General features: G+C 42.3%; 2 protein-coding genes across 3 annotated transcripts in view; one reads left to right on the top strand and one right to left on the bottom strand.

Moving 5' to 3' along the window:
• LOC129457711 (lon protease homolog 2, peroxisomal) overlaps positions 1 to 2,493 on the top strand; it is a 126,382-nt gene extending 123,889 nt beyond the window's left edge. Inside the window, exon 17 of the mRNA XM_055233165.2 lies at positions 1,504 to 2,493. Within this exon, the coding sequence (XP_055089140.1) occupies positions 1,504 to 1,623 (120 nt within the window). The 3' untranslated portion in view covers positions 1,624 to 2,493. The remainder of the gene's footprint in view (positions 1 to 1,503) is intronic.
• Positions 540 to 25,984, bottom strand: SIAH1 (siah E3 ubiquitin protein ligase 1). Of its 2 annotated transcripts, none has more exons than XM_055233169.2 (2): positions 25,733 to 25,984; positions 540 to 2,457 (listed from the first exon to the last, which is right to left on the bottom strand). In XM_055233169.2, exon 2 carries the CDS (start codon positions 2,453 to 2,455, stop codon positions 1,607 to 1,609), a length of 849 nt encoding a protein of 282 aa, XP_055089144.1. In that variant the 5' UTR covers positions 2,456 to 2,457; positions 25,733 to 25,984; the 3' UTR covers positions 540 to 1,606. The 2 variants fall into 2 exon arrangements, with proteins under 2 accessions (XP_055089144.1, XP_055089143.1); XM_055233168.2 differs by lacking the exon at positions 25,733 to 25,984 and adding an exon at positions 5,381 to 6,030.

Here is a 25,984-nt window from a genome sequence, read left to right as displayed (position 1 = left end):
CATGGTACTAAAGGCATAATGGTGGCTAACATTCGCTGGATGCTGATATGAACAAAGCACTGTTTCAGGTAACATACCTGCACCCCATTTAAATGTTTTAAGTATCTACCATAATTTAACCCCACTTTACACATTAGGAAACTGGGGCCCAAGGTCACACAGCTGGTTAGTGGGGTAGAGCCGAGACTGGCACTTAGGTGCCTAGAAGTCTGGCTGCAGAACCAAGGCTCTCAGCCAGTAGGCTATGAAATAGTAAATTTATTATATCATTGTGCTTTTTTAAAGAGGTGAAAAGTGGTCAGCATTTTAGTCATTCTCCTGACAGTTTTAAGAATCAAAATGTGGGCAAGAGGGGCAGGGCATGGGAAAGACTAATCCAGAGGCCATATACCCAGTTATTTGCTGTGACTTACAGTATAACTCTACCACACTTAAAAATGACAACACACAGCTTTCTGCTATATAATTAAAGTACGGAATGAAACAGGAAAATAACTTTGGATTTTATCAAACTTAGAGCTAAAGCAGACGCAGTAAGATTTTTTTAATTTGCCAGGTATTCTTTTAATGAGAATTATAAAAGACCAAAAACATTTTTTTGCAAACTGCCTTTTTAAACAAATGATTTGCTTTTAATTACAAATACTGTGCATGACGATGCCTTCTTCTGCAAAACCAATAAATACAAGAACAAATTTTAAAACATGTGATTTGTCCAAGTTATTTGAAAAAGGAAACAAAAGCCTGATTTGCAGTATTTATAAAAATCAATTTATTCTCTAACCTTTCAAAGATTAAGCTCAAAGGTGTGACTCATCTGTAGAAGACAGAAAGAGCGAGAGCATCTTACAGATGCTTTAAATAGCTTTTGATCATTTTTCCGATATCACCTTTACTTTCTGGAACTCATGGCTTCACAAAATAGCTGATTTTAAAATATTTCTAATGAACTGATTAATGGGGGAAAAGAAAATATTGAACAAATTATAAATTTTTTACCATAAACAAATACGCATATCAAAAGACACTAACTTTAAAATGGTACAAAAAAAAGGAAAAACCTGAATTACAGAAAAGTCAAATTTATTTAATGAAAAACTAAAATTAATAAAAATTAGCGAATACACACACAAAAAAAGCACACAGCAGCACTATGTATTGACTCACAAAGGGGAAAAGCAGTGGCCCATGACCACTCAAGATGGCTTGTCAGTTAAAGGAAAAAAACCCAAACACGCACACACCCACGCACGCACACAGTCCCACGCAAAAAAAAAACAAAACTATTTTTCAACAATACAATCAATCTACAACAAACACAAAACTCAGAATTATTTTACAATGCTTCCTTTCTTAATACAAAAGATGCCCATCTTGGGTGTATATACATATATTTTTTCAGTGGTTTACTGTTGACTTATTTTTTAAATATATTAGTGTTACTACATGCAACTGTTTCCTGTATTTAACAGCCTTTCTTTTTATTTACCTTCATGTGTCTAGCTTCCACCTACCGAAAGAGTTTTAGGTTGGCAGGCTGATGGGTGCCTTATTTTCTGTGAAATTGAAATTTTAAACACTGGCCAGAAAATGTTTGATTGCCATTTCAACACATGGAAATAGTTACATTGATGCCTAAATTGCCATTTTCTGCAAAAAGCTGTGCAATGCTGGTGTCAAAGACTAGACAGTCGCTATTCATAATGGCTGTTGCAATTCCTTCATGAATAGATCGAGGAGTTGCTTCCCAAGTCAATCGTCGCCTATGACCATTTAGCTCAAGTCGGTAAGCAAAATTTTCAGCTTGCTTGCGTGTTCCTATCAGCTGTACGATTGCGAAGAACTGCTGGTGACCATCGTATTTTTCCTGTTTCTCTAAGACTAACATGAAGTGAAAGCCAAAACAGGACTGCATCATCACCCAGTCAACAGCACCAGGAAGATTAATGTCTGTAGCAAGGAAAACTATATCCTCTCCCTGTAGGGTTGTAATGGACTTATGCTGATGCATCAGATGGGGCATTACAGCATCCAGAGAGCCTTGCCATTTACAGGAAGCACCAGGGCACGGACAGGAATAAGGCCTAAACTCACAGAGCTCTTCGTGGTCTGCTTTTTCTGTGTGTGGCAGAGTTATTTCACATCCAGAAGAGGCATATTTACAGGGGAAAAGTACTGAATTAGCCACTTTCTCCATAGCCAAGTTGCGAATGGATCCCAAAGGGCCCCGGCAAGTTGGACAACATGTGAGCTTTGGGCGACAGTTGCTACAAACAAGATGGCCACTCTGACACTGAAGAATGGGTGGTAACACATAGTCAAAGCAGACTGGACACTCAAAAAGACTCGCCAAGTCATTGTTGGATGCAGTTGTGCCAGTCAGGGCAGGCACCCTCTGGGATGGTGGACACTTCGAGGTACCGGTAGGTAATGCTGTAGCAGTCTGACGGCTCATTTCTGAAATAAATACATAAGGAGGCAGAAGAAAAATAATTATAACCATGACTTATTTCATAAAGTTTACATGCCGTAAGTCCTTTTAAAGTTTCATACAAAATTTACTGAGCAAAAGAGAAAGAAAAATAGGATTAAAAAAGTAAGATATTAAAAAAAAAATTACACTGAATGTGCACTTTATTAGGATCTGTATACTGGATAAGCTCTCTTTTCAAAATGTTCCAGAAAACATTTGGAACTCCCTTAATCGTCTTTGGATAGACTACATGGAATAATAAATGCTAAAATAGAAGATGGACCATAAACAACTAGAGAAACTATACAAGGTACGGAAATTTAATCGAATCCGTTTTGCTAGGACTCTCCCTGAGGCTCCCTTACTCTATTTCTTTCTAATTTGGAGTCAGCTGTTGATAGGTACAGGGAGTTACAGGCGAACTCCTGTATAAAATCGGCACTCTGTATCCGCACAGTCTGCATCCGAGGACTTCACCAGCCATGGATTGAAAATATTCAGAAAAATTTATAAATAATACAAAATTTTAAAAATACAGTCTATAACAACTATTTACATATTGTTTACATTGTATTAAGTAATCCAGAGATCATTTAAATTATACAGGAGAATATGCATATACAAAATATGACATCTTTTTCTATCAGGGACTTCAGCATCCTCAGGTTTTGGTATGGGGAAGGGGGTCCTAGAACTAATCCGAGGATACCGCGGGATGAATGTAGTTCCAATGCCGAACAATCAGAGTATCACCTTCCATTAACTCTTCTTAATGGTAAGCAATTATCTCCTCTAGAGGTGTATTTTGGGAATGAGGGGAGGGGTCACAAGGGGAAAGGTCTGCTGCCATTCTATTATCCATCTCTATCTAATTAAGTCTTCCCCCCAAATTATCACCAGCCAGGTATTAATCTTATTTCCTGCTGATCAATGCCCACCTCAAGAGTGAGGGGATGTACTCACTAGTAAAGGTAGCGAAAATATAAAAATAAATAAAAACACAACAAAGGTGAAGGGAGGCATGGGAGAAATGGAGGGCCATCTCAAAACTTTAGTCTGGTAGAGAAAGTATATCTTTCTGTTCTACTTTCAATCCACAATATGTATCAGACATAATGAACAAAGGCCAGTCAGGAAGAGACAATGAAAAAGGAAAGAAGATGATAGCACAGCAGAGATACATGCCATACTGGGGGTGGGGGATGGAGTCAACAGGTGAAGAACCCCTTGCAGCCTAGGGTTCTCCAGCGTTGCTGAAACATTCATCAGCAGAGTAATGAACATTATTTAACAGGTAAATATCATCTGGAAGAAATAATCGACAATGTAACTAGTCAGGCTGAGTCAAAGATAAAACAAGCAACTTTTCCCAGGAAGCTACCTGGACTGGGATATGGCAGGCCACTATTTGTCTTGGGGGTGAAAAAAAAGATCAGTCGATGTCCTAAGACTGCACTCCTAGTAACTCTACTAAGCCATAATCTTTTTTTTTTTTTTTTGAGATGGAGTTTTGCTCGTTGCCCAGGCTGGAGTGCAATGGCGCGATCTCGGCTCACTGCAACCTCTGCCTCCCAGGTTCAAGCAATTCTCCTGCCTCAGCCTCCCAAGTAGCTGGGATTACAGGGGCCCGCCACCATGCCCGATTAATTTTTGTATTTTTAGTAGAGACGGGGTTTCACCATGGCTGGTCTCAAACTCCTCACCTCAAGATCCGCCCGTGTCGGCCTCCCAAAGTGCTGGGATTACAGGCATGAGCCACTGCGCCCGGCCACTAAGCCAAATTACAAAACTAAAGCCTCAAAATTAATGTTTTATGTCAATTATAGTCATTATTCTGTTGCAAGGAACTTTTAAGGAGCAATGTTGGTTACCAATGTGAATCTAGAGATTCCCCAAGTGGTTACCAACTGATAGCTTAAACGAGGGCTGAGGGTGCAGGAAAAAATAAAGATTAATTCCATGTCACTAAAGGGATATTTTAAAGTTCAAGAGGCAACAAAAGTGACAGAATTCCATCGTAATGTGTCTCATCATATGGACTCAGAACATGAAATCAACTCTCATCTGAAGCCCAGTGTGACCCAGGTATTCTGTCCCCTGACAAAGGACTATAAAGGAGCTCTCCTGTAATCCAGTTTCCCTCTGAGTAGATTCTTTGTATATATGACATCCATTTTATGTCACTTGTAAAAAAACAGTGGGCTCAGCATTGCCAAAACACCCTGGCTGTATGCTGTATGCCTACTGCATGGTCCGGTTTACTTCAGTAAGCAGCGTAACAATTACAAAGTGGTTCCTTGGGCAAAAAACAGTCTAGTCAACCAATGCCTTTCAAATTACTAAATCAAACCAAAGAATCACATCCAAGGGCAATAAACTCAGTTTATATTTAACACAACATAGCTACAGACCAAGCAAAACACTGTTGTTCACAATTTCTTGACCTAGCAAGTTATACATTTAACAACAACAGTTCGGGCTCACATTACAATATATCTTTGCCATTTTCCAAACACTATAGAAAGCACATTTTAACTCCTATTCAAAGTGTGAAAAAGAAGCGAAATGTGAACGATATTTCTTGTGAATGGAGGTATTACAGGACAGCAACTGCTAAAGCCTCTCAAAGCTCCAAGGGTGGAACCCAGCTCCATCTTGAAACAGAAAAGAAATCCCAACCACACAGGCGCCCTGCAGTAGGAACCAAGGACAGCCCTGCAGAAGTCATGACGTAACCTGAAGTTTGATTTAAACAGAAAAAAGCACAGCAGCCCAAATGAAACACGACTGAGAACCTCGGAAACCGGCTCGATTCTGCTGCAGCCATTCCCTAAGCCAGGCAGGTTCCACTGACTAATAGCGTTCAAGTTTCACAGCCTCAGCAACCCATCCTCTTAATGTCAATACCTTTTCTCTTCCTTGTCCTGACCGCTGGTAAACATGTGAACAAGACTCCCTTCCAGGAGTACAGAGAAGGTGGAGTAGCCCTTCCCGTCATGAGAAGTCAGGCCACGCATTGCGTTTCCCCCAAGAAGTAAAGGAACAGGCCCCTCCTGGGCTCTTTCTGCTCCTAAGCACAGAAGACCCAAATTCGCGTCTGAGGTCAGGATCCAAATACCATTTACTTCTCAGAAGCACCAGTTACAGAGGTGGAGAAAGGAAGCCTTTCCATCCCTAGGAGGCAACCACACCTCCCTGTGAGCTCAAATTCGGCTGCATCTCCAAAAATGGGAGCCACAGCTGCGCTGTCCTCCCATGTGTCCTAAGCTTTCGTCTGTCTCCTAAGTTTGTCTTCTCCAGATTCACTGGGTAGGCTCCTGCCCAGCTCCGGTGGAGGCCGCGGATGCAGGGGGCGACGCGCTGGCTGAGAAGGAAGTGCGCTCCCTAAGCCAGCTCAGGGGCTACTGCAGGAGCCTGCCTGCCGGGAGAGCCATTTGGAGCCTCGGCCGGGGCTGGGCCTGCGTTGGGAACGCCCACTCCAACCCCGGGCGCCAGGGCCAGTTCAGGGCGCGCGGCGCGCAGGGCGGTGCCCGTCTTGCTCGCGCAAGGGTGGGGCCGTGCCCGCAAGCCCCGCCCCCCAGCCAAAAGTGGGGGGGAAGCCCCTGCCACCCCGCCGTTGACCCCATCCCACCCCAGCGACATCGAGCCTTCCTCAGCATTTCCACCAGTTTAAAATCCGGTGGAACCATGCTGTTTTCGGTAGGTCAGAACAGTCTAATATCGGCAGTTTCTTATGGCTTCGATCTAAGAGCTACAGCGTATCTGGGAAATGCGTGGCCACACTGGCACTACGCTCCAGGTTTATCGTGCGAACTCTAAATTTTTAGAGTGAAAACATTCTCCCTAATTCATTCAACAGCTATTTACCGGGCATCAACTACCATATTTCCTCAATTCTAGCTCACTTCATTTCTACTCCTATCGGCACTATATTTTAAACTCTCCTTACCCGCTGTGAAAAGACTTCGCAGGAAAAGTAGTAAGCACACTTCTGCCACATTAAACTCCTACTTAAACCTTCTAAGAGATTATACTCTCTTCCCACTCTGGGAAAGCCATCTTAAATGGCCTCATTAAACGCAGAGTAGCTTGTTTTGTTTTTAAACAAGCATTACCCTTGCCCCAATAAAGTCCTGGGCCTCAGATTTGCATTGCATCAGCTAGTGCGTGCAGAGGTTTAACCTGTCATTACATCATGCTTAGGGCAGCCTCCAAATGCAGCAGGAGTTGGCAGTGAGGAGTGAACCCAATGCAAGGAATTGCAGATTACCCACTTTTAGCAAGAAATTTTAACTCTAACCACTTCCTCACTCTATTAACAGTGTGTTCAATCACCTCAACCTCGTTTTACAATACAAGCTACACAAAACAGCATTAGGAAAAGAAATATAATTGAAAATAGACACAGCCCCACAACTATTTTTTTTTTTTCAGACAGAGTCTCACTCTGTTGCCCAGGTCTGAGTGCAGTGGCACAATCTCCACTCACTGCAGCCTCGGTCTTCTGGGCTCGAGCAATCCTCCCACCTCAATCTCCCCAGTAGCTAAGACCACAGGCTGACACCACCACTCTAGCTAATTTTCTTTGTATTTTTTGTAGAGACAGGGAATCCGCATGTTGCCCAGGCTGGTCTCGAACTCCTGGGCTGAAGCAATCAGCCTGCCTTGGCCTCCCAAAGTGCTGAGCTACTGCGCCCAGTCTGTATTTTTATTTTCTAATATTTTTTCATTCGACAGGTCTTAAATTTCCCTAGAGAAGAAAATTTCATATATTTTAGAGAAACTCTTCCAAACAGAACTATGAGAGAACCAAAATGTATACAACAAAAAGATGACTGATTATTTCTCAAGCAAAAGATATTTCACTGTTTACCAAACTCCAAAAGATCTGTACAGCGCGCCTTACAGTACACTCTGAAAACCACTGATCTATGGACAGGACCCTCTACTTAATTAAGTCAGAAAAGTGGAAGCATTCTAGAGTCATCTACACTTGGATTCAGACCCCGGCTCCACCAGTTGTTGAGCTGTAAAACTAGACTGTTTCCAGCCTCAACTGGCTTTTGTCTAGATTGAAATGGGTAATTTATGTGTATCATGGATGGTACATATTCCAGAATATTTAAGTTTTCAGCTGAGACCTGATTTAATTGCCAAGTCATCAATAAGTCAGAGACCTAGAATTTGTAGATTCCAAGAAACACACTCCAAAAGATGCCTTAACCTTGCAAAGGTGATCAAACATGTCTGCCAAGAATCAACCACCACTTAATTTTTAGCACAATAAACCTTGATTCTCAACTAGGTAGAATATTTACACTAGTTTTACAAAGAGCTGAAAAGTTCACAGAAGTACCTTAAGACAAGCCCACAGAATCCAAAACTGGCAAAAATCCAAAACTTAGCAAGAATGCACTATTACCAACACTTTCTAAAGCCTACGTCCCAAGCCCAGTTTAGTATATAGTTTAAGTAGATGTCAATCTAAATAAAAACATTTTAGAATCAGCCTTTAATGTTGTCTTAGTAATTTCAGAGCATTCAGCCACTGCTTTACCACCTTAGCATACTTAACAGTAGAAAGATAAACTTTTATTCTCAATTCCACGTGGCAATCTTTGTTTCCTTTTATAAATTACTTATAGAAGTTTAAAATGGAGAAATGTAGTCAGATATGGAAAAAAATCATAATATATTGTAAATGAAGTTACAAATAGAACACAGACGGGAGGGACGGGGTGACAAATCAAGAGGGCTACAACATCAGACCAATGAATCGGTTACCTATATGAGGATACTGGTGATTTTTAGCTGTATTTTCTCCAAAGGGGACAATAAACTGCTTTATAAAGATTAGTCTGATTAACAAATGTGAAAACAGTCAAAATGAGCAAAAAGTAAAACATGTTTATTCTTTAGTAAAAAACAACAAAAAAAGAGCTGGGCATGGTGGCTCACGCCTGTAATCCCAGCACTTTGGGAGGCCAAGGCAGGTGGATCACCTGAGGTCAGGAGTTCAAGACCATCCTGGCCAACATGGTGATACTTTGTCTCTACAAAGTAAATACAAAAATTAGCCAGGCATGGTGGAGTGTGCCTGTAATCCCAGCTACTTGGGAGGCTGAGGCAGAAGAATCACTTGAACCCAGGAGGCGGAGGCTGCAGTGAGCCAAGATCGTGCCACTGCACTCCAGCCTGGGCAACAGAGCGACTCCGTCTCAAAAAAAAAAAAAAAGGGTAGGATGCGATTATGACTACCCCACCTCTAGTAACACAAAAATTATTCTTAGAAACAATAAAATATAAAATAAAATTATAGGTATCAGATTACAAATTTGCTCTTTCCATTAGAAATCTTCATTAAATAAAACTCCTCCATTCAAAACACTTAAGGCTTTTCTTGTTCCCAGAATGCCTTTAGGTTAAAAGGGTATTTTCCACACTCATTTGACATTGTGGCAGGTATTATGTAGAAAATGTTTTACGTTAAAATGTTAATTAAACATTGCTTCTATTTTAAGACTTACTTGCTTCTTACACAATGACAAAATTAAGGCAAGTCTCTTAAAAATTCAACAAGTTAAAATGCCAAAAGTTAAAAAATCAAACACTGTTATGAGGACAATAAATTAAACAATCTATAGTTTAAAGAACTGTAGCAAAGCAATAAAATGATTTCTTAAAAATTGTATATTTTTCCTAAAACCTCCATTTTTCCTGAAGGTAATTCCGAAAACTTTGCAGCTACAGAAGAAGTTACACTAATAGGTCTAGAAAGATTGATTACTGGAGACGAGGGAAACCCAGGAAAGCTGCTGTCAACAGAAGACAAAGAGGAAAGGCAAATCCTGACTTAAATGTGTTCAAGGCAAAATACAACACTTGCTAAATCACTTTATTTTGAGGCTTCCACCCAAGCTAAAGATTAGCATATACATGGGGTTTGGTGGCTCATACCTGTAATCCCAGCACTTTGGGAGGCTGAGGTGGGAGGATCACTTGAGCCCAAGAGTTTCAGACAAGCCTAAGGCAATAAACTGAGACCTCATCTCCACAAAAAAATACAAAAAATTAGCTGGGTGTGGTGGCATCTGCTGTAGAGCCAGCTACTTGGGAGGCTGAGGTGGGAAGCTCATCTGAGCCTGGGACTTTAAGTAAAGGCTGCAATGAGCTATGTCTGTGCAACAGAGTGAGACCCTGTCTGGGAAAGAATAAATAAAGTGTAAGATCCCCCCAAAACAATGCAAGCCCTTCAACATGCCAATAGTAAAACTTTCCCTTTCCCACTAGGCACAACAAAGATTGTACTAGGCTCCTAACTTTGTCAAAGCAATTAATCAAATCTAACTACACCTGAATCCTTAATTTTGTGGTGTGATCACAATACTTCAAAGAAAGTTTCCGAAAGGATTACGTAAGTGATTAACTCTCCATCTTAGTCTAAGTCTGAAGCTCTTGCATAAATCCCACAGCTTAGAATCCTGGTCACAACCCTCTTCCCTAAGAACTAAGTAAGCTATGCCCACTGTCTTCTGCTATTCAGTGATGTAAGTGAAAAGCCTAATGCCATTTTGATTCTCAACCCTTTGCAGATAACCTTCTGATATACTAAAGCATTTTCCAAAATATATAGGTATCCTCAATCTCCAGCAAGTGAACAGAGACTGATGGAAAGAATGGCCACTCCCTTCCCTTTCCCTTAAGTAGGAAGAGCCACATAAATTCTTATTACATTACTCTTGTAACTCCTTAACCCCTCTATATAAATTTTCATGTCTTTCCTTGGACCTTGGTTGTTGGTTTTGCTCTTGCTGCTAGTCTCAATGGGTTCCAGAGTCAGCAAGCTAAATACTGTTCTTCATTAATGAAGAACTGCCCCAAACATGCATTAAGCACCTACTAAGTGCCAGGTAGACTCAATGGTTTACATATGTTCTCATTTAACCTTTCCAATGACCAAAGTTACACATTTATCCCCACCTTACTTAAGAAAACAGACTTTGGCTGGGCGCAGTGGCTCGTGCCTGCAATCCCAGCACTTTGGGAGGCTGAGGAGAGCGGATCATGAGGTCAGGATATGAGACCACAGTGAAACCCCGTCTCTACTAAAAATACAAAAAATTAGCCAGGCGCGGTGGCGGGTGCCTGTAGTCTCAGCTACTCGGAAGACTGAGGCAGGAGAATGGTGTGAACCCAGGAGGTGGAGCTCGAAGTGAGCCCAGATCACACCACTGCTCTCCAGCCTGGGCGACAGAGGGAGACTCCAACTCAAAAACAAAACAAAACAAAACAAAAACAGATTTCAAGGACAGGCATGGTGGCTCACATCTGTAATCCCAACAACTTTGGGAGGCCAAGGCTGGCAGGATCGCTTGAGGTCAGGAGTTTGAGATCAGCCTGGCCAACGTGGTGGAAAGTTGTCTCTACTAAAAATACAAAAATTAGCCGGGTGTGGTGGCAGGTGCCTGTAATCCCAGCTACTCCGGAGGCTGAGGCATAAGAATCACTTGAACCTGGGAGGGGGAGGTTGCAGTGAGCCAAGATGGTGCCACTGCACTCCAGTCTGGGCAACAAGAGTGAAACTCCATCTCAAAAAAAAAAAAAAAAAAAGTTAGAGCAAGCTGGCACATGCCTGCAGTCTCAGCTACTCAAGAGGCTGTAGAGGGAGGATCATGTGAGCCCAAGAGTTCAAGGCTGTACTGCACCATGACTGTGTCTGTGAATGGCTACTGCACTCCAGCCTGGGCAATACAGTACCTTGAAATAAATATGAGCACAGCCAGATGTTTTGTTGTCTCTAATCTCATCTTCTTTTGAATAACCCTAAAAAACAGTATGTATGTTCTCCTTACTTACCCTGGTATGGAATATTTAATTTGGCATTCAAAACATCTTTTCCATATTTACAAAAACGTATCAAGAAAATAAACTTCCGAAAGTCTTTAAATTATACCTTTACTTTCCATCAAAGTGATAGAATCACATATTCTAAGTCTGCCATTAAATCATTAGACATGAAATCAAAGCAAAGTAAGTATCATGGAGAGGAAAGAGCAGAGAAGAGCAACAGAACCAGGCAGAGGGCCAAACAGGCTTTTTCAACTTTTTATTTCATACCACACATTACTAAAATTTTTAAATAATCTTAACACTTTTTAGCAACACACTTGAAATTAAAATTATTGAAACGTCAGTCTTGATTACAAACTAATGTGCAATATAACCAAGTCTCAGTGTCTAGATAAAAGCATTCAAATACTATTTACCTAGTTATCTGAATACAGCCATTTACTACCTTATGTTTTATATTCTCTCAGGATACAAAATTCTCAAACATTCCAGTGCACACTTGCTCTTTTACTCCATCTTGGCATTTAAGGTGTGCTTTTTGAAACCTTACTTATAAAATTCACGGTACCTAGTTCTACACTCTGCCATACAATACATTCAACTTCACATTACATCTGACAAATCTGGTAGGTAAGTATGTATACACACACACACACAGATTTTTACAGCAGATCAAAATTAGCAGTAATCTATAGTTTGTGATACTAAACTAAGCATAAAAGAAGAGCATATTTCTAGGAAGACTAAAGAAATTAAAGAAACAGGGTAAAAAGTCACATTAGCAAGTCCGATACATTTTGATTGATGGCTCTTTACTAGTAAAATAGAAAAAAAGTAATGGAATTTATAGGAAAGAAATGCCATCTTTTAAAAAATCATGGAGCCTTATTAAAATTCAATTATATTCTGCTGAAATAGTTACAATCTGTGTTGACATAAGCAGTACCACCTGAAACTCTAGCCAAACCATTTTAGTTATTTCAACTAAGGATGTAACAGAAGAATTAACAACCTATACTAATTTCCCTCAAACTAAGATTCTATTCACAAGGAGTTCACATTTCTCTAAAAATTTAATATTTTACTTTCATGTTTTTAATAGTCTAAAAAACAGTATCAGCACATTCTGAATCATCTGAATACACCTGTTAGCCATGTAATTAAATGCCTCTATTCATATTTATGGCCACACTGGCTGTAAGTTGGTCCTATTTTCTCTAATTACACAAGCTAAAGAGAAAAGCTGAGGTAGATCTAATACATAAATAATTCATTTGTGTGAAGCAAAGCCTAAATGCCATCATGGTTTCCACTAAAGCACTTAAATGTCAGTGAAAAAATCAAGATTTCATATGACCACATGATACAGGGCAATTAAGGTATGCTTAACTCAAAAAGAACTTGCCCGGTAACAGTCAATTTCGTAACCAGAAGTCAACCCCATCAGTGCAGTTTTAAGACTAAAATTCAGCCGACAGTATCCAATATTTTAGTGAATCAGTAATTTCAATTTCAATGGTTCTGTGGTTTTGTTTGTATTTAAATTGCAAGTTTTGAACTGTCAGCAACACCTGACAGAGTTGATGGATCACTGGGCTCCTGCCTAATAAATTCTGTTCACCGACTTCACATACTCTTGGTTTTCCTATCTCACCAGTCAATCCTCAGCTTCCTTTTATTCCTGCTCTTCTCCCCAAATTATTGAAATTGCAGCTGCCTATAAATTACTGTAATCTTCCAAACCAGTCTCTCTGTTTCCATCCTTGTCTCCCACCCTTACACCCTAAGATGTTCTTTTCTTATGTACACTGTTACTTTGGTGATGTCATTCAGTCTACTAGTTTTAAATTCCATCAACATGTTAAGGATTTCAAATTTTTTATCTCCAGCCCAGATTTTAAAAATAAACACAACACTCCAGATTTGTCTGAAACCCCAGATTTGTAAATCCAATTGCCCCTTCAGGGGGATGGCCAAAGAGAAACATCACCTCCCAAAGTCTCTCCACTCAGAGTCTTCCTTGTTTCAATTGATAGACTCCATCCTTCCAGTTACCCAGGTCAAAAGCCTTCGAGTCAGCCTTGATTCTTCTCTTTCACAACATGTAAAACAGTCAGGAAATCTTATTTACCTCCCTTCAAAATATATTCAGAATCCAACCATTCCTCCCTACCTCTACCACTACCATCTAGTCCAAGCCACCAGTATCTCTCATCTGGATTACTGCAATATCTTCCCAACCAGTCTCATTGTTTCCAGCTATGTCTCCCACCCTCACCACCTAATATGTTCTGAGCACAGCAATTAATTAATCCAGCTCCGTTTTATATCAGATGATGTAAATCTCTGCTCTACACCCTCCACTGGCTACCCATGTTAGAGTAAAAGCTGAAATCCTAAAAATAGCCCACAAGGGGCCATTATGTATAAGGATATAATATGGTGCTGTGTTCCCATTACTCTCTGACTTCATCTCCTACTTTGTTCCCCTTTACTCACTGCACTGACTTCCTTGTTCAATGGCAATGCTAGGTTGCTCCTTTGGGCCTGTGCCTTAAAATATTTTTCTCCTGAATATCCACGTGGCTAACTCCCTAACTTTCAAATCTCTACTTGTTACATTCAATGACACTCACTCAGACCCCCTATTTAAAATAGCAAGCGGCACCCTGCCCACTGCCCGTGTACTCCTAAATCTTTGCCCATCTCACGCCTCCTACTCTTTTCCCAGTAAAGAATGTATTATCTTCTAACAGACTACATAATTCACTTATTATTTTTTATTTGTTGTTATAGGTGCCCCCTGTCCTCAATTGGAAGGTAGGATTTTTGTCTGGCTCAATTATGTATCCCAAAAACTTAATACAGTGCCTGGCACACAGTACAGGCTCCAATAAATATTTTTTGGGTGAATAAATAAATCACAAAACAAGAACTTTTGACTTTCGGGCAGCAACATCCAAAGTCAGAAAGCAACAGAACAATGCTTTTAAAATTCTCAAAGAAAATTATGCCCTAGAATTCTATACCCAACTATCCTGAAAGTGTTGAAGGCAGAATGATGACGCAAAGTTTCAAAATACTACCTCCCCTAGATATGTTCTTAGGAAGCTCCTGGAAGATAAGCTTTTCAAATACAAGGGAAGTAACCAAGAAAAAGAACGGGATTACAATAAACAGAAGACTGCATCTAGGAGAAAGGTAAAGAAACTATTGAAGATAATGACAACTTTATGCTAGAAGAGGGCAACTGAAGGCATCCAAACAACCTGATGGAACATTTAGACAAGCGGCAAGGAATGTGAGGTAGCATTAGCAGTAAGTACAGAAGAAAACAAAGCCAAAATAGGAAGGAAGAAAAAAGGTATTACCTACAAAAAATAAAAACTAAAAAATGCAGAGAAATAAGTAATCAGTTTATTACATGGCTCAAACTGTGAATAACTTTGATAGGATAATGCAAATAAAAAACTGCAGTGTTACTAACTAAATTAGGAATGTAGGAATGAGAGGGTATGCACATGTGATGGGGGCAAGAAGAGTTGAAGTCACAAACGGAAATCAACAAAGAAAGCCAAAAACTGAAATCTAGAAACAAGAGGCGTGTTATTTAAAGACAAAGATAAATGCAAAAATAATCAGCCAAAAGAGGTCAAAGTGGTAGCTGAGGCAAGATAATCACTTGAACCCGGGCACGGAGGTTGCAGTGAGCCAAGACGGTGCCACTGAACTCCAGCTAGGGCGACACAGTGGGACTCTAAAAAGTCTATCCTCTAATGTTGGCAAAGGAGTGGGTGTGTATGGATGCCTGTTTGTAATAGTAAACTGAAAACAGCCTTATCCTAAGAAAGCGGTTAAATATGTTCCATACAACAGAATACTGTGCTGCCTTTTTTAAATAAAATGGACTCATACATCAGACTTACTAACGTGTAAGAATCAACTGTTTAAACGGGGTAAGGGGGGAGAGGCCAGGAGCAGTGGCTCATGCCTGTAATCCCAGCAACTTTGGGAGGCTGAGACAGGTGGATCACTTGAGGTCAGGAGTTGGAGACCAGCCTGGCCAACGTGGTGAAACTGTTTCTACTAAAAATACAAAAATTATCCAGGCATGGTGGCGGGCACCTGTAATCCCAGCTACGAGGGAAGCTGAGGCAGGAGAATTGCTTGAACGCAGGAGGTGGAGGGTACAGTGAGATGAGATCAGGCCCCTGCACTCCAGCCCAGGCAACACAGCGAGACTCCACCTCAAAAAAAAAAAAAAAAAAAAATGAGGGGGGAGAAAAAAAGCCATAGAATATATAGATTACAATTTCATTTAGGTTAAAAGAAAAAAATAGGTAAGTATAATAGATATGCACATTGATAGATCTATTTTCATGTATGTATGCATGTATGTAGCATGTAATGAAACAGAAAAGAAACTGGAAGGACATCCAAACTGCAGAATGTAGTTTAATGGTTTAAGATGCAGGACTAGACAAAAGGAGAGCAAGTCTGGAATCAGAAACCAGAGAGAGATGGGACCACTGAACTACAGGCGCAAGAAACAGAGACTGTAAGCACAAATTCCATCGTTTGAAATTACAGTACACAGTTCAAACGTATATAGTTCTTAGAGATGATAATCACGAGAAATACTACAAGAATTTAAGTCAGATCAAAGAAACGAACTTTAAAATATCTTTGGCTGAGTAAAACAAAAAAATGTGAAGCACACACAGACTACACCAAAATGTCCACGATGGTTACTTTTTAGTAATCAGATTATAAATAATAGTTTGGGGGTGAGGGGGGATTTCTATATCTCTCCAATGTTTCATAAAATTATTGGCAATAAAAAATATTACACTTAAAAATTTTAGTGCACATTTTATCACGTCTCCACATTTTCTGTTAATGAATTGCTAGTAACTTCTACAAAATATCAAATACAGAATTCAAGAGCCGATCTCCTTGCTTTCACTTTTTTTCTTAAAATTCCTCAAATAGATGGGATACTTACAGGAAACTTAAAACCAGCCTATTTACAAAAAGCTACATATTTTGTAGACATTTTATTTTATACTATAAAAAAATCTTATTTTTTTTTTTTTCTTGAGACAGAGTCTCGCCCTGTCGCCCAGGCTGGAGTGCGGTGGTGCAATCTCAGCTCGCTGCAACCTCCACTTCCCAGGTTCAAGCAATTCTCCCGTCTCAGCCTCCTGAGTAGCTGGGATTACAGGCGCCCGGCACTACACCCGGCTGAAAATATCTTAAACATTTTAAAAGTTAACAAAATTTATGATAGCCCCCCTCCCCTCACAAACTCAAAAGAATAGAGTCTGCAAAAATTAACTAACGTCTGTATAGACAAGATATCCGAAGTTGTCCTAATAAAGCTAAATCAGGGCCCTCGACAAGTTTTTAAAAGTAAAGCTACCTTACCCAACAAGCCTGAGCTCTGGCCAAATTTAAAAGGGCAAAATTTAATGTGAAATACAAAGGAAGGAAACCAGGAAGAAGTTTTTAACAGGGACAGGATTACTTCATTTTGTCAAACAAATTATTGAACTAATCTTTCCAAGGCAGTGTCTTTGCAGAGAAGCTAGTATACACTTATATTTACTGTATCAACCATCACTAGACCAAGGTGGTCGATGTGACACTAATAAATAACTATACCAAGTACAGTGAAATATTTTCTACAAAATTCAAGACTGGCATTAAACTCCTTAAGAAAATATTTCTCACTGGCAAGATCTGTTTTATAAATATAATTAGTTCTCCAAAGGTTTTTCTCTTTCTAGTTTATTCCACGTGCCCAGACTCCCTGTTCAAAACAAAAACGAATAAGCAAAAAAAAAAAAAAAAAGTTCAAACATGACTGGGCAACCACAAACCCAATGGAAGGTTTCTGCCAGCTTTATTCTGGTCATACCTTGTCTGTAACATTAAACCTAAAGTTCTGGAAGACTTTTTTTTTTTTTTTTTTTTTTTGAGACAGTCTTGCTCTGTTGCCCAGGCTGGGTGCAGTGGCACCCTCTCGGCTCACTGCAACCTATGCCTCCCGGGTTAAGTGATTCTCCTGCCTCAGCCTCCGAGTAGCTGGAATAACAGGGGGACGACACCACGCCCAGCTATTTTTTTTTATTTTTAGTAGAGACAAGGACAGGGCTTCACCATGTTGGCCAGGCTAGTCTTAACTCCTGACCTCAAGTGATCCACAAGCCTCGGCCTCCCCAAAGTGCTGGGATTACAGGCATGAGCTGCCATGCTGAGCCTCCTGAAGATTTAAGGAAAAAAAAATTGTTCTAGAAATACTGGTCAGAAAGTATTTGAGATGGTCAGGGAAAAGAATAAGACTTAAAAAACAAAAGAAGGGCCAGGCGTGGTGGCTCACGCCTGTAATCCCAACAATTTGGGAGGCCGAGGCGGGACGACTGCTGAAGCCTTTGAGTTTGAGACCAGCCTGGACAACATAGTGAGACCTCTTCTCTAATAAAAATAAAAATAATAATAAAATAAAATAAGAAGTACTGGGACACATAGCTATTCAGCTGGTAACTTTGTCATGGATAAGCAAGTAATACTCCTTAATCACACAAAAAAACATAATGTTGAGTGAAAGAAGCCAAAGAGAAATGAAAGAGTACAGGCCGGGCGCAGTGGCTCATGCCTGTAATCCTACCACTTTGGGAGGCCGAGGCAGGTGGATCACCAGAGGTCGGGAGTTCGAGACCAGCCTGACCAACATGGAGAAACCTCATCTCTACTAAAAACAAAGAAAATTAGCCGAGTGTGGTGGTGCATGCCTGTAATCCCAGCTACTCAGGAGGCTGAGACAGGAGAATCGCTTGAACCCGGGAGGTGGAGGTTGCCGTGAGCCAAGATTGTGCCATTGCACTCCAGCCTGGGCAACAAGAGTGAAACTTTGTCTCAAAACAAGAACAACAACAACAACAAAAGAATGAGAGTAGAAACTGTACTGTTCCATTCATAATAGGCACAAAATTAGGCAAAATAAATCTATGGTGTAAAAAGTCAAGAGGTGGTTTCCTGTGAAGGGGGCGGCTCCTTGTTTCTTCGATCTGGGAGGTGGTTACAATAGTGTTCCCTTTGTGAAAATGTCAAGCTGTACACATGATTTGAGCACTTTTTCTATATGTATTTAGGCTAAATGTCAACAAAATAGTTTACGTTTAGAAAATAAAAGTCCTAATATTGCTCTAGGTATTCTCCTAGAATCTCCTTGAACAACAGCCAGATGCTAATATCAGCTAACACTTCACAGCATCTCTCCTCTCTTTCCCTCTGCAGTTCTTCAACCTGTCTCTCTCTACTACTCATTTGCTCCAGCAACACTTCTCAGGTCCTAGAGCAGTCCAAATTCATCCCTACTTCATGGGGCCTTTATCTGGCTGCACCTTCCATCTAAGATGTACTCCTTCCCCCTTCAAAGGGCTAGCTCCTTATCCTTGGACACCAGGTCTCCCTTCCACCCCACTGGTCTCTTCAGCACTTTGACTCCTTTACAGTACACTTCACAATTTGTAATTCTGTTTCTTTCTTTCCTCACTAGAAGGTAAGTGGTAATATTTAGAGAAGTAACTTACTCAACAACTAATCTTTTTACAATAAACACTTGCTGTGTTAGGCAATGTGCTTTTAGATGCGAAGTAGGCAGTGTCCCTGCTCTCATGGAACTTAAAGTCACAAACACAACTAGTAAGTGATACAGCCAAGACACACATCCAGATCTGACTCTTAAGGGCTTGTCCTCTTAGCCACTTAATTATACTGACACTCTAGCATTAGGACATGGGGGCTGGGGGGCGGGGGGGAGGCAGAGAACAGCAATATACTTAATAACTGTTCATGTACTAATAGAACTAAGGCTTAGAGAGGTTCAGTAATCTACCCAAAGTAGCAAAAATAGACATTTCAGAGGCTAAATACAATCATGACCAAAGGCACAGAGATGCTAAAGCAGTGTTCAAGGAACAAAAGAACCCAGTTGGCCTAGGTAGGACAAAGGGGAAACACAGGCAATAAGGCTAGAGAAGTCTGTAAGAAATACTGTGCCTTGGTAAAAACAAAACAAAATGAAAAGGCTAGAAGAGTATAATAAGGACAGTGTGGAGTCAGTCACTCAATAACTTTTTACTGAGCACCACCTATGTTCCAGAAAGACTCCTAAACTCTTGAGACACAAGGATGACCAAGTCGTCAGAGATTACAGTCTATTTGGGGAGGCATACAACTAAAGAAAAATTATAATTCAGGAGGATATGTTACAGTGGGGCCGAGCACAGTGCTATGGGAACACAGAGATGACATCCAATTCAATATGCGGAGTTCACAAAGACCTTCTCAGCTAGTGATGTCCAGGCTGAGATAATAGAGCTTAATAGGATGAGAAGGGCTTGCAAGTCAAGTCCAAAATAGCAGGGGAGTAACAAGAGAGGCCAGCTCAGGAGAGGCTATGTACTTACGAACCATATCAAGAACTTAGGACTTCACACTGAAAGCCTTTTAAGTCAGGTTCACCTATTAGAAAGCTCACTTAAACTGCAGTAGGAAAACTGACTATAAGGCTGGAGACCAAAAGGAGACCTCTTAAAGGTAGAAGGAATGAATGTAAATGTGAAGAAGAGAGGCAATGCCACCTTTGAGATAGAGAACAGAAAAAATATCTGCAAAAGACATATCTGAAAAAGAACTGTTACCCAAAATATGCAAACCTGGCCGAACACGGTGGCTCACGCCTGTAATCCCAGCACTTTGGGAGGCTGAGGCAGGCAGCAGATCACTTGAGGCCAGGAGTTCACCAGGCTGGCCAACATGGCGAAACCCCGTCTCTACTAAAAATACAAAAATTAGCGGGGCATGGTGGCTGGTTCCTCTAATCTCAGCTACTCAGGAGCTACTCAGGAGCTACTCAGGAGGCTGAGCGTGAGAACAACTGCTTGAGCCTGGGAGGCGGAGGCTGCAGTTAGCTGAGATGGCGCCATTGCACTCCAGTCTAGACAAGACTAAGACTCTGTCTCCAAAAAAACAAAAACAAAAACAAAAAACTCACCAATAACAACCCAACCTAAAAAAGAGTCAAAAAGACCTTAACTAACTCCCCACCAAAGAGATATACAGATAACAACTAGCATATGAAATGATGCTCCACATCACATGTCATCACGGAAATGCAAATTTAAAACAGTAAGATACCACTACAGGGCAGGCGCAGTGGCTCATGCCTGTAATCCCACCATTTTTGGAGGCCAAGGTGGGCGAATCACTTGAGGTTAGGAGTTTGAGACTGACCTGGCCAGCATGGCAAAACCCCGTCTCTACTAAAAATAAAAAAAAAAATTAGCCAGGCGTGGTGGTGTACGCCTCTAATCCCAGCTACTCGGGAGGCTGAGGCAGGAGAAATCACTTGAACCTGGGATGTGGAGGTTGCAATGAGCCGAGATCACGCCATTGCACTCCAGCCTGGGCGACAGAGTGAGACTCCGTCTCAAAAAAAGAATGGCTAAAATCCAGAACAGTGGTACCTCCAAATCCGGCCGAGGATACTGAGCAACAGGAACCCTCATTCATTGCTTGTAGGAATGCAAAATGGTACAGCCAATCTGGAAGACAGTTTGGCAATTTCTTACAAAACTAAAGATACTCTTCACTTTAGGAGGCTAAGAGGCAGATCATTTGAGGTCAGGAGATCGAGACCAACCTGGCCGACATGTTGAAACCCTGCCTCTACTAAAAATCCAAAAATTAGCTGGGCATGATGGCAGGCGCCTGTAATCCCAGCTACTCAGGAGGCCAAGGCACGAGAATCACTTGAACCCAGGAGGTGGAAGTTGCAGTGAGCTGAGATTGTGCCACTGTACTCCATCCCGGGAGACGGAGTGAGACTCCGTCTCAAAAAAACAGCAGCAAAACAACTAAACATACTCTTACTATCTGATCCAGCAATCACATTCCTTGGCATTTACCCAAAGGAGTTACAAACTCATGGCCACACAAAAACCTGCAAATGGATGTTTATAGCAGCTTTATTCAGAATTGCCAAGACTTGGAAGCCAATCAAGACATCCTTCAGTAGGTGAATGGATAAACCAACTGTGGTACATCTAGACAACAGAATATTATGCAGCCCTAAAGAAATGAGTTGCCGGGCGCGGTGGCTCACGCCTGTAATCCCAGCACTTTGGGAGGCCGAGGCGGGCGGATCACGAGGTCAGGAGATCGAGACCATCCTGGCTAACACGGTGAAACCCCGTCTCTACTAAAAATACAAAAAATTAGCCGGGCGAGGTGGCGGGCGCCTGTAGTCCCAAGCTACTCGGAGAGGCTGAGGCAGGAGAATGGCGTGAACCCGGGAGGCGGAGCTTGCAGTGAGCCGAGATCGCGCCACTGCACTCCAGCCCAGCCTGGGTGAAAGAGCGAGACTCCGTCTCAAAAAAAAAAAAAAAAAAGAAATGAGTTACCAAGCCATAAAGACATGGAGGAAACCTAAATGCATATTACTAAGTGAAAGAAGCCAATGTGAAAAGGCTACATATTTTAAGAGCCCAGCTACACATACGACATTCTGGAAAAGGCAAAACTATGGAGACAATAAAAGAAAGAAGATAAGTGGTTGGGGGTGTGAGGATAAATAGGTGGAGGACAGAGGATTTCTAGGGTGGTGAAAGCATTCATGTATGTCATTATGTATTTGTCTAAACCCATAAAATGTACGCCACTATAATCTTTGGGTAATAATGGTGTGTCAATGTAGGTTCCTCAATTGTAACAAATCTACCACTTGGGCGGGGAATGTTGATAATGGAGGAGGTTACACGTGTCGGGGCAGGGGCTACATGCGAAATCTCTTGGCTCTTCTACTCAATTTGCTATGAACCTAATGCTGCTCTAAAAAATAAAGTCAGTTAAAAAAATCTGCATAAGGGGATATATGGGTCTACATCTCAGCAGGCAAAAAGATTGGAGGCCAGGCACAGTAGCTCACACTTGTAATCCCAGCACTTTGGGAGGACGAGGTGGGCAGATTACTTAAGCCCAGGAGTTTGTGACCAGCCTAGGCACGATGGCAAGACCTGACCTGGTCTCTACAAAATAATTTTTTAAAAAATTAGCCCAGTGTGGTGGCACATGCTCCTAGTCCCAGCCACTTATGAGGCTAAGGTGGGGGAATCCTTTGAGCCCAGGAGTTGGAGGCCACAATAAGCTATGACATCACCACTGCACTCCAGCCTGGGCAACAGAGCAAGACTCTATCTCAAAAATAAAAAAATTAAAAAAAAAAAAGATCTGAATGTCATTAGAATATGCACAGTAGTAGGTGAGTAAACAAATACCTACTGAGCACTAGGTACTGAGGATATATATTAAAAACACAATTCTTGCCCTTATGCAGCAGATATTCTAGTAACTAACTATAGCCATGGGAACTAAATCATTTAAAGTGCATTAGAAATACCACTATTTTGAAGAATACTATTAAGGATATTTATTGTAAAAAGGAAAACTTCCCTTTTTTTGGGGGGGGATGGAAGGTTCTGGGGATTTCACATAGATTTTGTTGAAAGAGAGGGCTGTACAAAAAAAATCTAGATTTTAACATTTCACAAGGTGAATATGGAAATTCCACAAAATTCTGTAATAAATCTCTTTAAACAAAGAACCTCCAATCTTTAAAAATTTTGTAAATCGGCCGGGCGCGGTGGCTCAAGCCTGTAATCCTAGCACTTTGGGAGGCCGAGGTGGGTGGATCACGAGGTCAGGAGTTCGAGACCATCCTGGCCAACATAGTGAAACCCTGTCTCTACTAAAAATACAAAAAAATTAGCAGGGCGTGGTGGCGGGCGCCTGTAGTCCCAGCTACTCGGGAGGCTGAGGCAGGAGAATGGCGTGAACCCGGGAGGCGGAGCTTGCAGTGAGCCGAGATGGTGCCACTGCACTCCAGCCTGGGGGACAGAGCCAGACTCTGACTCAAAAAAAAAAAAATTTTGTAAATCAACTGCTTAAAAATACAATTTAAGCAGTTACCTAAAACTTCGCAAATTACTAAACTTTGTTACCCTAGTTATGTAAGATCTGTTTTCAAAACACCATACTCACTGAAAATCCTATTTGTTATGCTATGTCATTACTGACATAGCTAGATAATTCCTTCATAACTCCAATTTAACCTAATTATGCTTTTTAATTACAGATATTAAAAAGAATATTTCTCTATAGTAATTTTCTAAGAACCTCCCGAAGCTTAGAGGGAATAGATTAATATTTAACAGATGTAAAATGCGTTAAAGTTGTTTCTGAATTTGTACTTTGTGGAATACTTATCCTGAAAAGTTATCAGTTTCACATCTATTATACGTATTTCAGTTTAAAATATTAAATGTTAGTAAATTATGTTGGAAAGATGCCAATAACGAAAAAAAAACTGTTCGGCATAAACTTTGGGGAACAAATTCTGGATATAATTGCAACTAGCCATCCAAGATTACAGAAATCTGTATCTTTATTTAAATTTTCAGAATGAAACACTACACAACCAATTTATGTAATCTACTTTTGAGTCTCACGATCTACCAGTCTAAAGTCCTCCTAACAGCTAATTAAAATCCTCTCCACCATAATTTGAGCCAACAACTCCCAGATAAAATTACCAGACCATTACATTTGCCACCACACGACGTTCTACTCTTCAGTAACTTCTAAAAGTGATGGTAACACCATAGATACCACCATAGATACACACTCAAGTATTCACTGTCCCACTTTTCCAAGTTGGTTAACTCAAGTCCTTGAAAGTGAACTGATCAATAAATCTAAACTAGCTAAAAGGAGACCTCATTTTAATCAATTTGATTTTTTTAATCACAAAGATATCGCCATTCAAATCCCCGGCCATAGCAATTTCCAAAATGCCACCATCTCAGAAAGTCTGTTAATTTATCATACAAATCTCCTTGTCCTTTTTAACAACAAAATGCATCGAAAGAAAAAACCCAGCACTAAAGATCTGTGACCTGATTTCACAAATTCTGGCCTATGCACTTTCGTCATACCAACACATCATGCCAAGAAAACCTCGTAAGTTTAGCTATTAAACAACAGTCTTAACAGTAAACATTTGTTCAGAACTTAGTATGGGCCTGCCACTGCTTTCAGTCCACCTATTGTCATCTCATCAATTCTCAATAGGGCTTGGGGTAGATACTGTCGTTACACCCATTTTGCAGATAAGGAAAGCGAAGCACAGAGAAGTTAAGTATCTGCCCAAGGTCACAAACCGGTGGAACAGGATTTGACCCAAAGCAGACAGTCGGACTTCACAGCCCGTGCTCTCAACATCCAACTGCTGAAGAGTTAACAATTTACCCTTGACAGCCGCTATAAGCAAAGGTAAATGCTCAACTGCTAGGAAGGGACAGTCAGAACACTGTCCTATATCCAGTATCCATGGTCTCTGTTTGTTCATGGCCTCTATGACTTTGGCAAAAGAGCTACACACAATCTGATTTTCCGAACACCCAAGCTGGACTTTTCTGAATGTCCGAGCAAATTATGTATCTTTCCAAGAACCGGCAGACAGTGAAAAAGAATCTACGCATTGGTGCAGCCCAGGTTATTCACTTCCTTAAGTTGGGAGAGTTAAGAAAAGACCCCAAACTACCCGGCCAATGAACCCTAGGAAATGCCAGGTTTATAATAAGCTAGAGCTTCCCCAGCACGCCGTTCACGCGCTCTCTTCTCTAACGACATAAACAAGGGAGGAGGCTGCATTCCTCCCACTGCACAATGAAGCCTCCGGCCAAAGCGGCAGGAAGAGCGCAGCTCCCTCCGGGACGGCTCCAGCCGGGGGTCCGGGGGCAGAGAGCGGAGGCCGAGGCCCGCCGAGCGGCGCGGTGCGGTCAGGGCCTCCGGGCGCCGCGGGGAGGGGAGGGACGGCAGGGCCCCGGCAGCTGCCCGCACTCAGCTGACCTCCGCCATGTTGGCCGCACACCCCGAGACCCTCCACAACAAAGGCCGGCACGAGGGCGCGGGGAGCGCCGGGCGCCACCCCCGGCCGGGCCCGCCTCCCGGGCGCGCGGGGGCCGGGCCGCCGCCGTGGCCCTTCCCCCGCCCTCGGCCCGGCCGCGCGGGGCCGACCCCCGCCGCCACCCCGCCGGGCCCGGGGCCCGGGGCTCCGGGGGCGGGGGCGAGCCGGCTCGCGAAGGCTGAGGGCAGGGGAGGGGCGGGGGGCGGCGCTCGACCGGGCGGCCCGGCTCCGGCCGAGACAAAGGCGCCGCCGCGCCGACGACTGCCCGCGCCCCGGCCGGGCCGCCCTTCCCGCCCTCCGCCATTACCGGGCCTGGGCGCCCGCCTGTCGGAGAGCCCCTCGCCGTCGGCTCCTCCCTCAGGCTGGGCCCCACTTACCTGTGGGCGGAGAGCGCGCCTCGGACCCTGGTCCTGGCACCAACGCGCTCCGTCGCCAACCCCCGCCACCGCGGGCAGCGCCACCGCCTCTTCCCGGCGCCGAGACCGACGGGACACCCTGGGCCGCCGCCGCCTCTCGAGAGCGCGCCCCGCAACGGCCGCCCCGGCTCCCCCCTGGCCGCCGCCGCCGCCGTTTCGCGCGTCCTCGAGCCCGCCGCGCGCCCCCGCTAAATACCACACACTGCGGCGGCG

This window comes from Symphalangus syndactylus, chromosome 11 (assembly GCF_028878055.3).
Source record: "Symphalangus syndactylus isolate Jambi chromosome 11, NHGRI_mSymSyn1-v2.1_pri, whole genome shotgun sequence".
In the NCBI taxonomy this organism is placed as follows: domain Eukaryota; kingdom Metazoa; phylum Chordata; class Mammalia; order Primates; family Hylobatidae; genus Symphalangus; species Symphalangus syndactylus.
This window is presented reverse-complemented; position numbering and strand designations above follow the sequence as displayed.

Bases quoted from the DNA above. Each gene is read 5' to 3' on its own strand.
- SIAH1 (XM_055233168.2), bottom strand. From the start codon at position 5,471: ATGACGGGAAGGGCTACTCCACCTTCTCTGTACTCCTGGAAGGGAGTC. The intron at 2,458-5,380 runs GTATTGACATTA...TATTTATTTCAG, and splicing joins CAGGACAAGGAAGAGAAAAG to AAATGAGCCGTCAGACTGCT.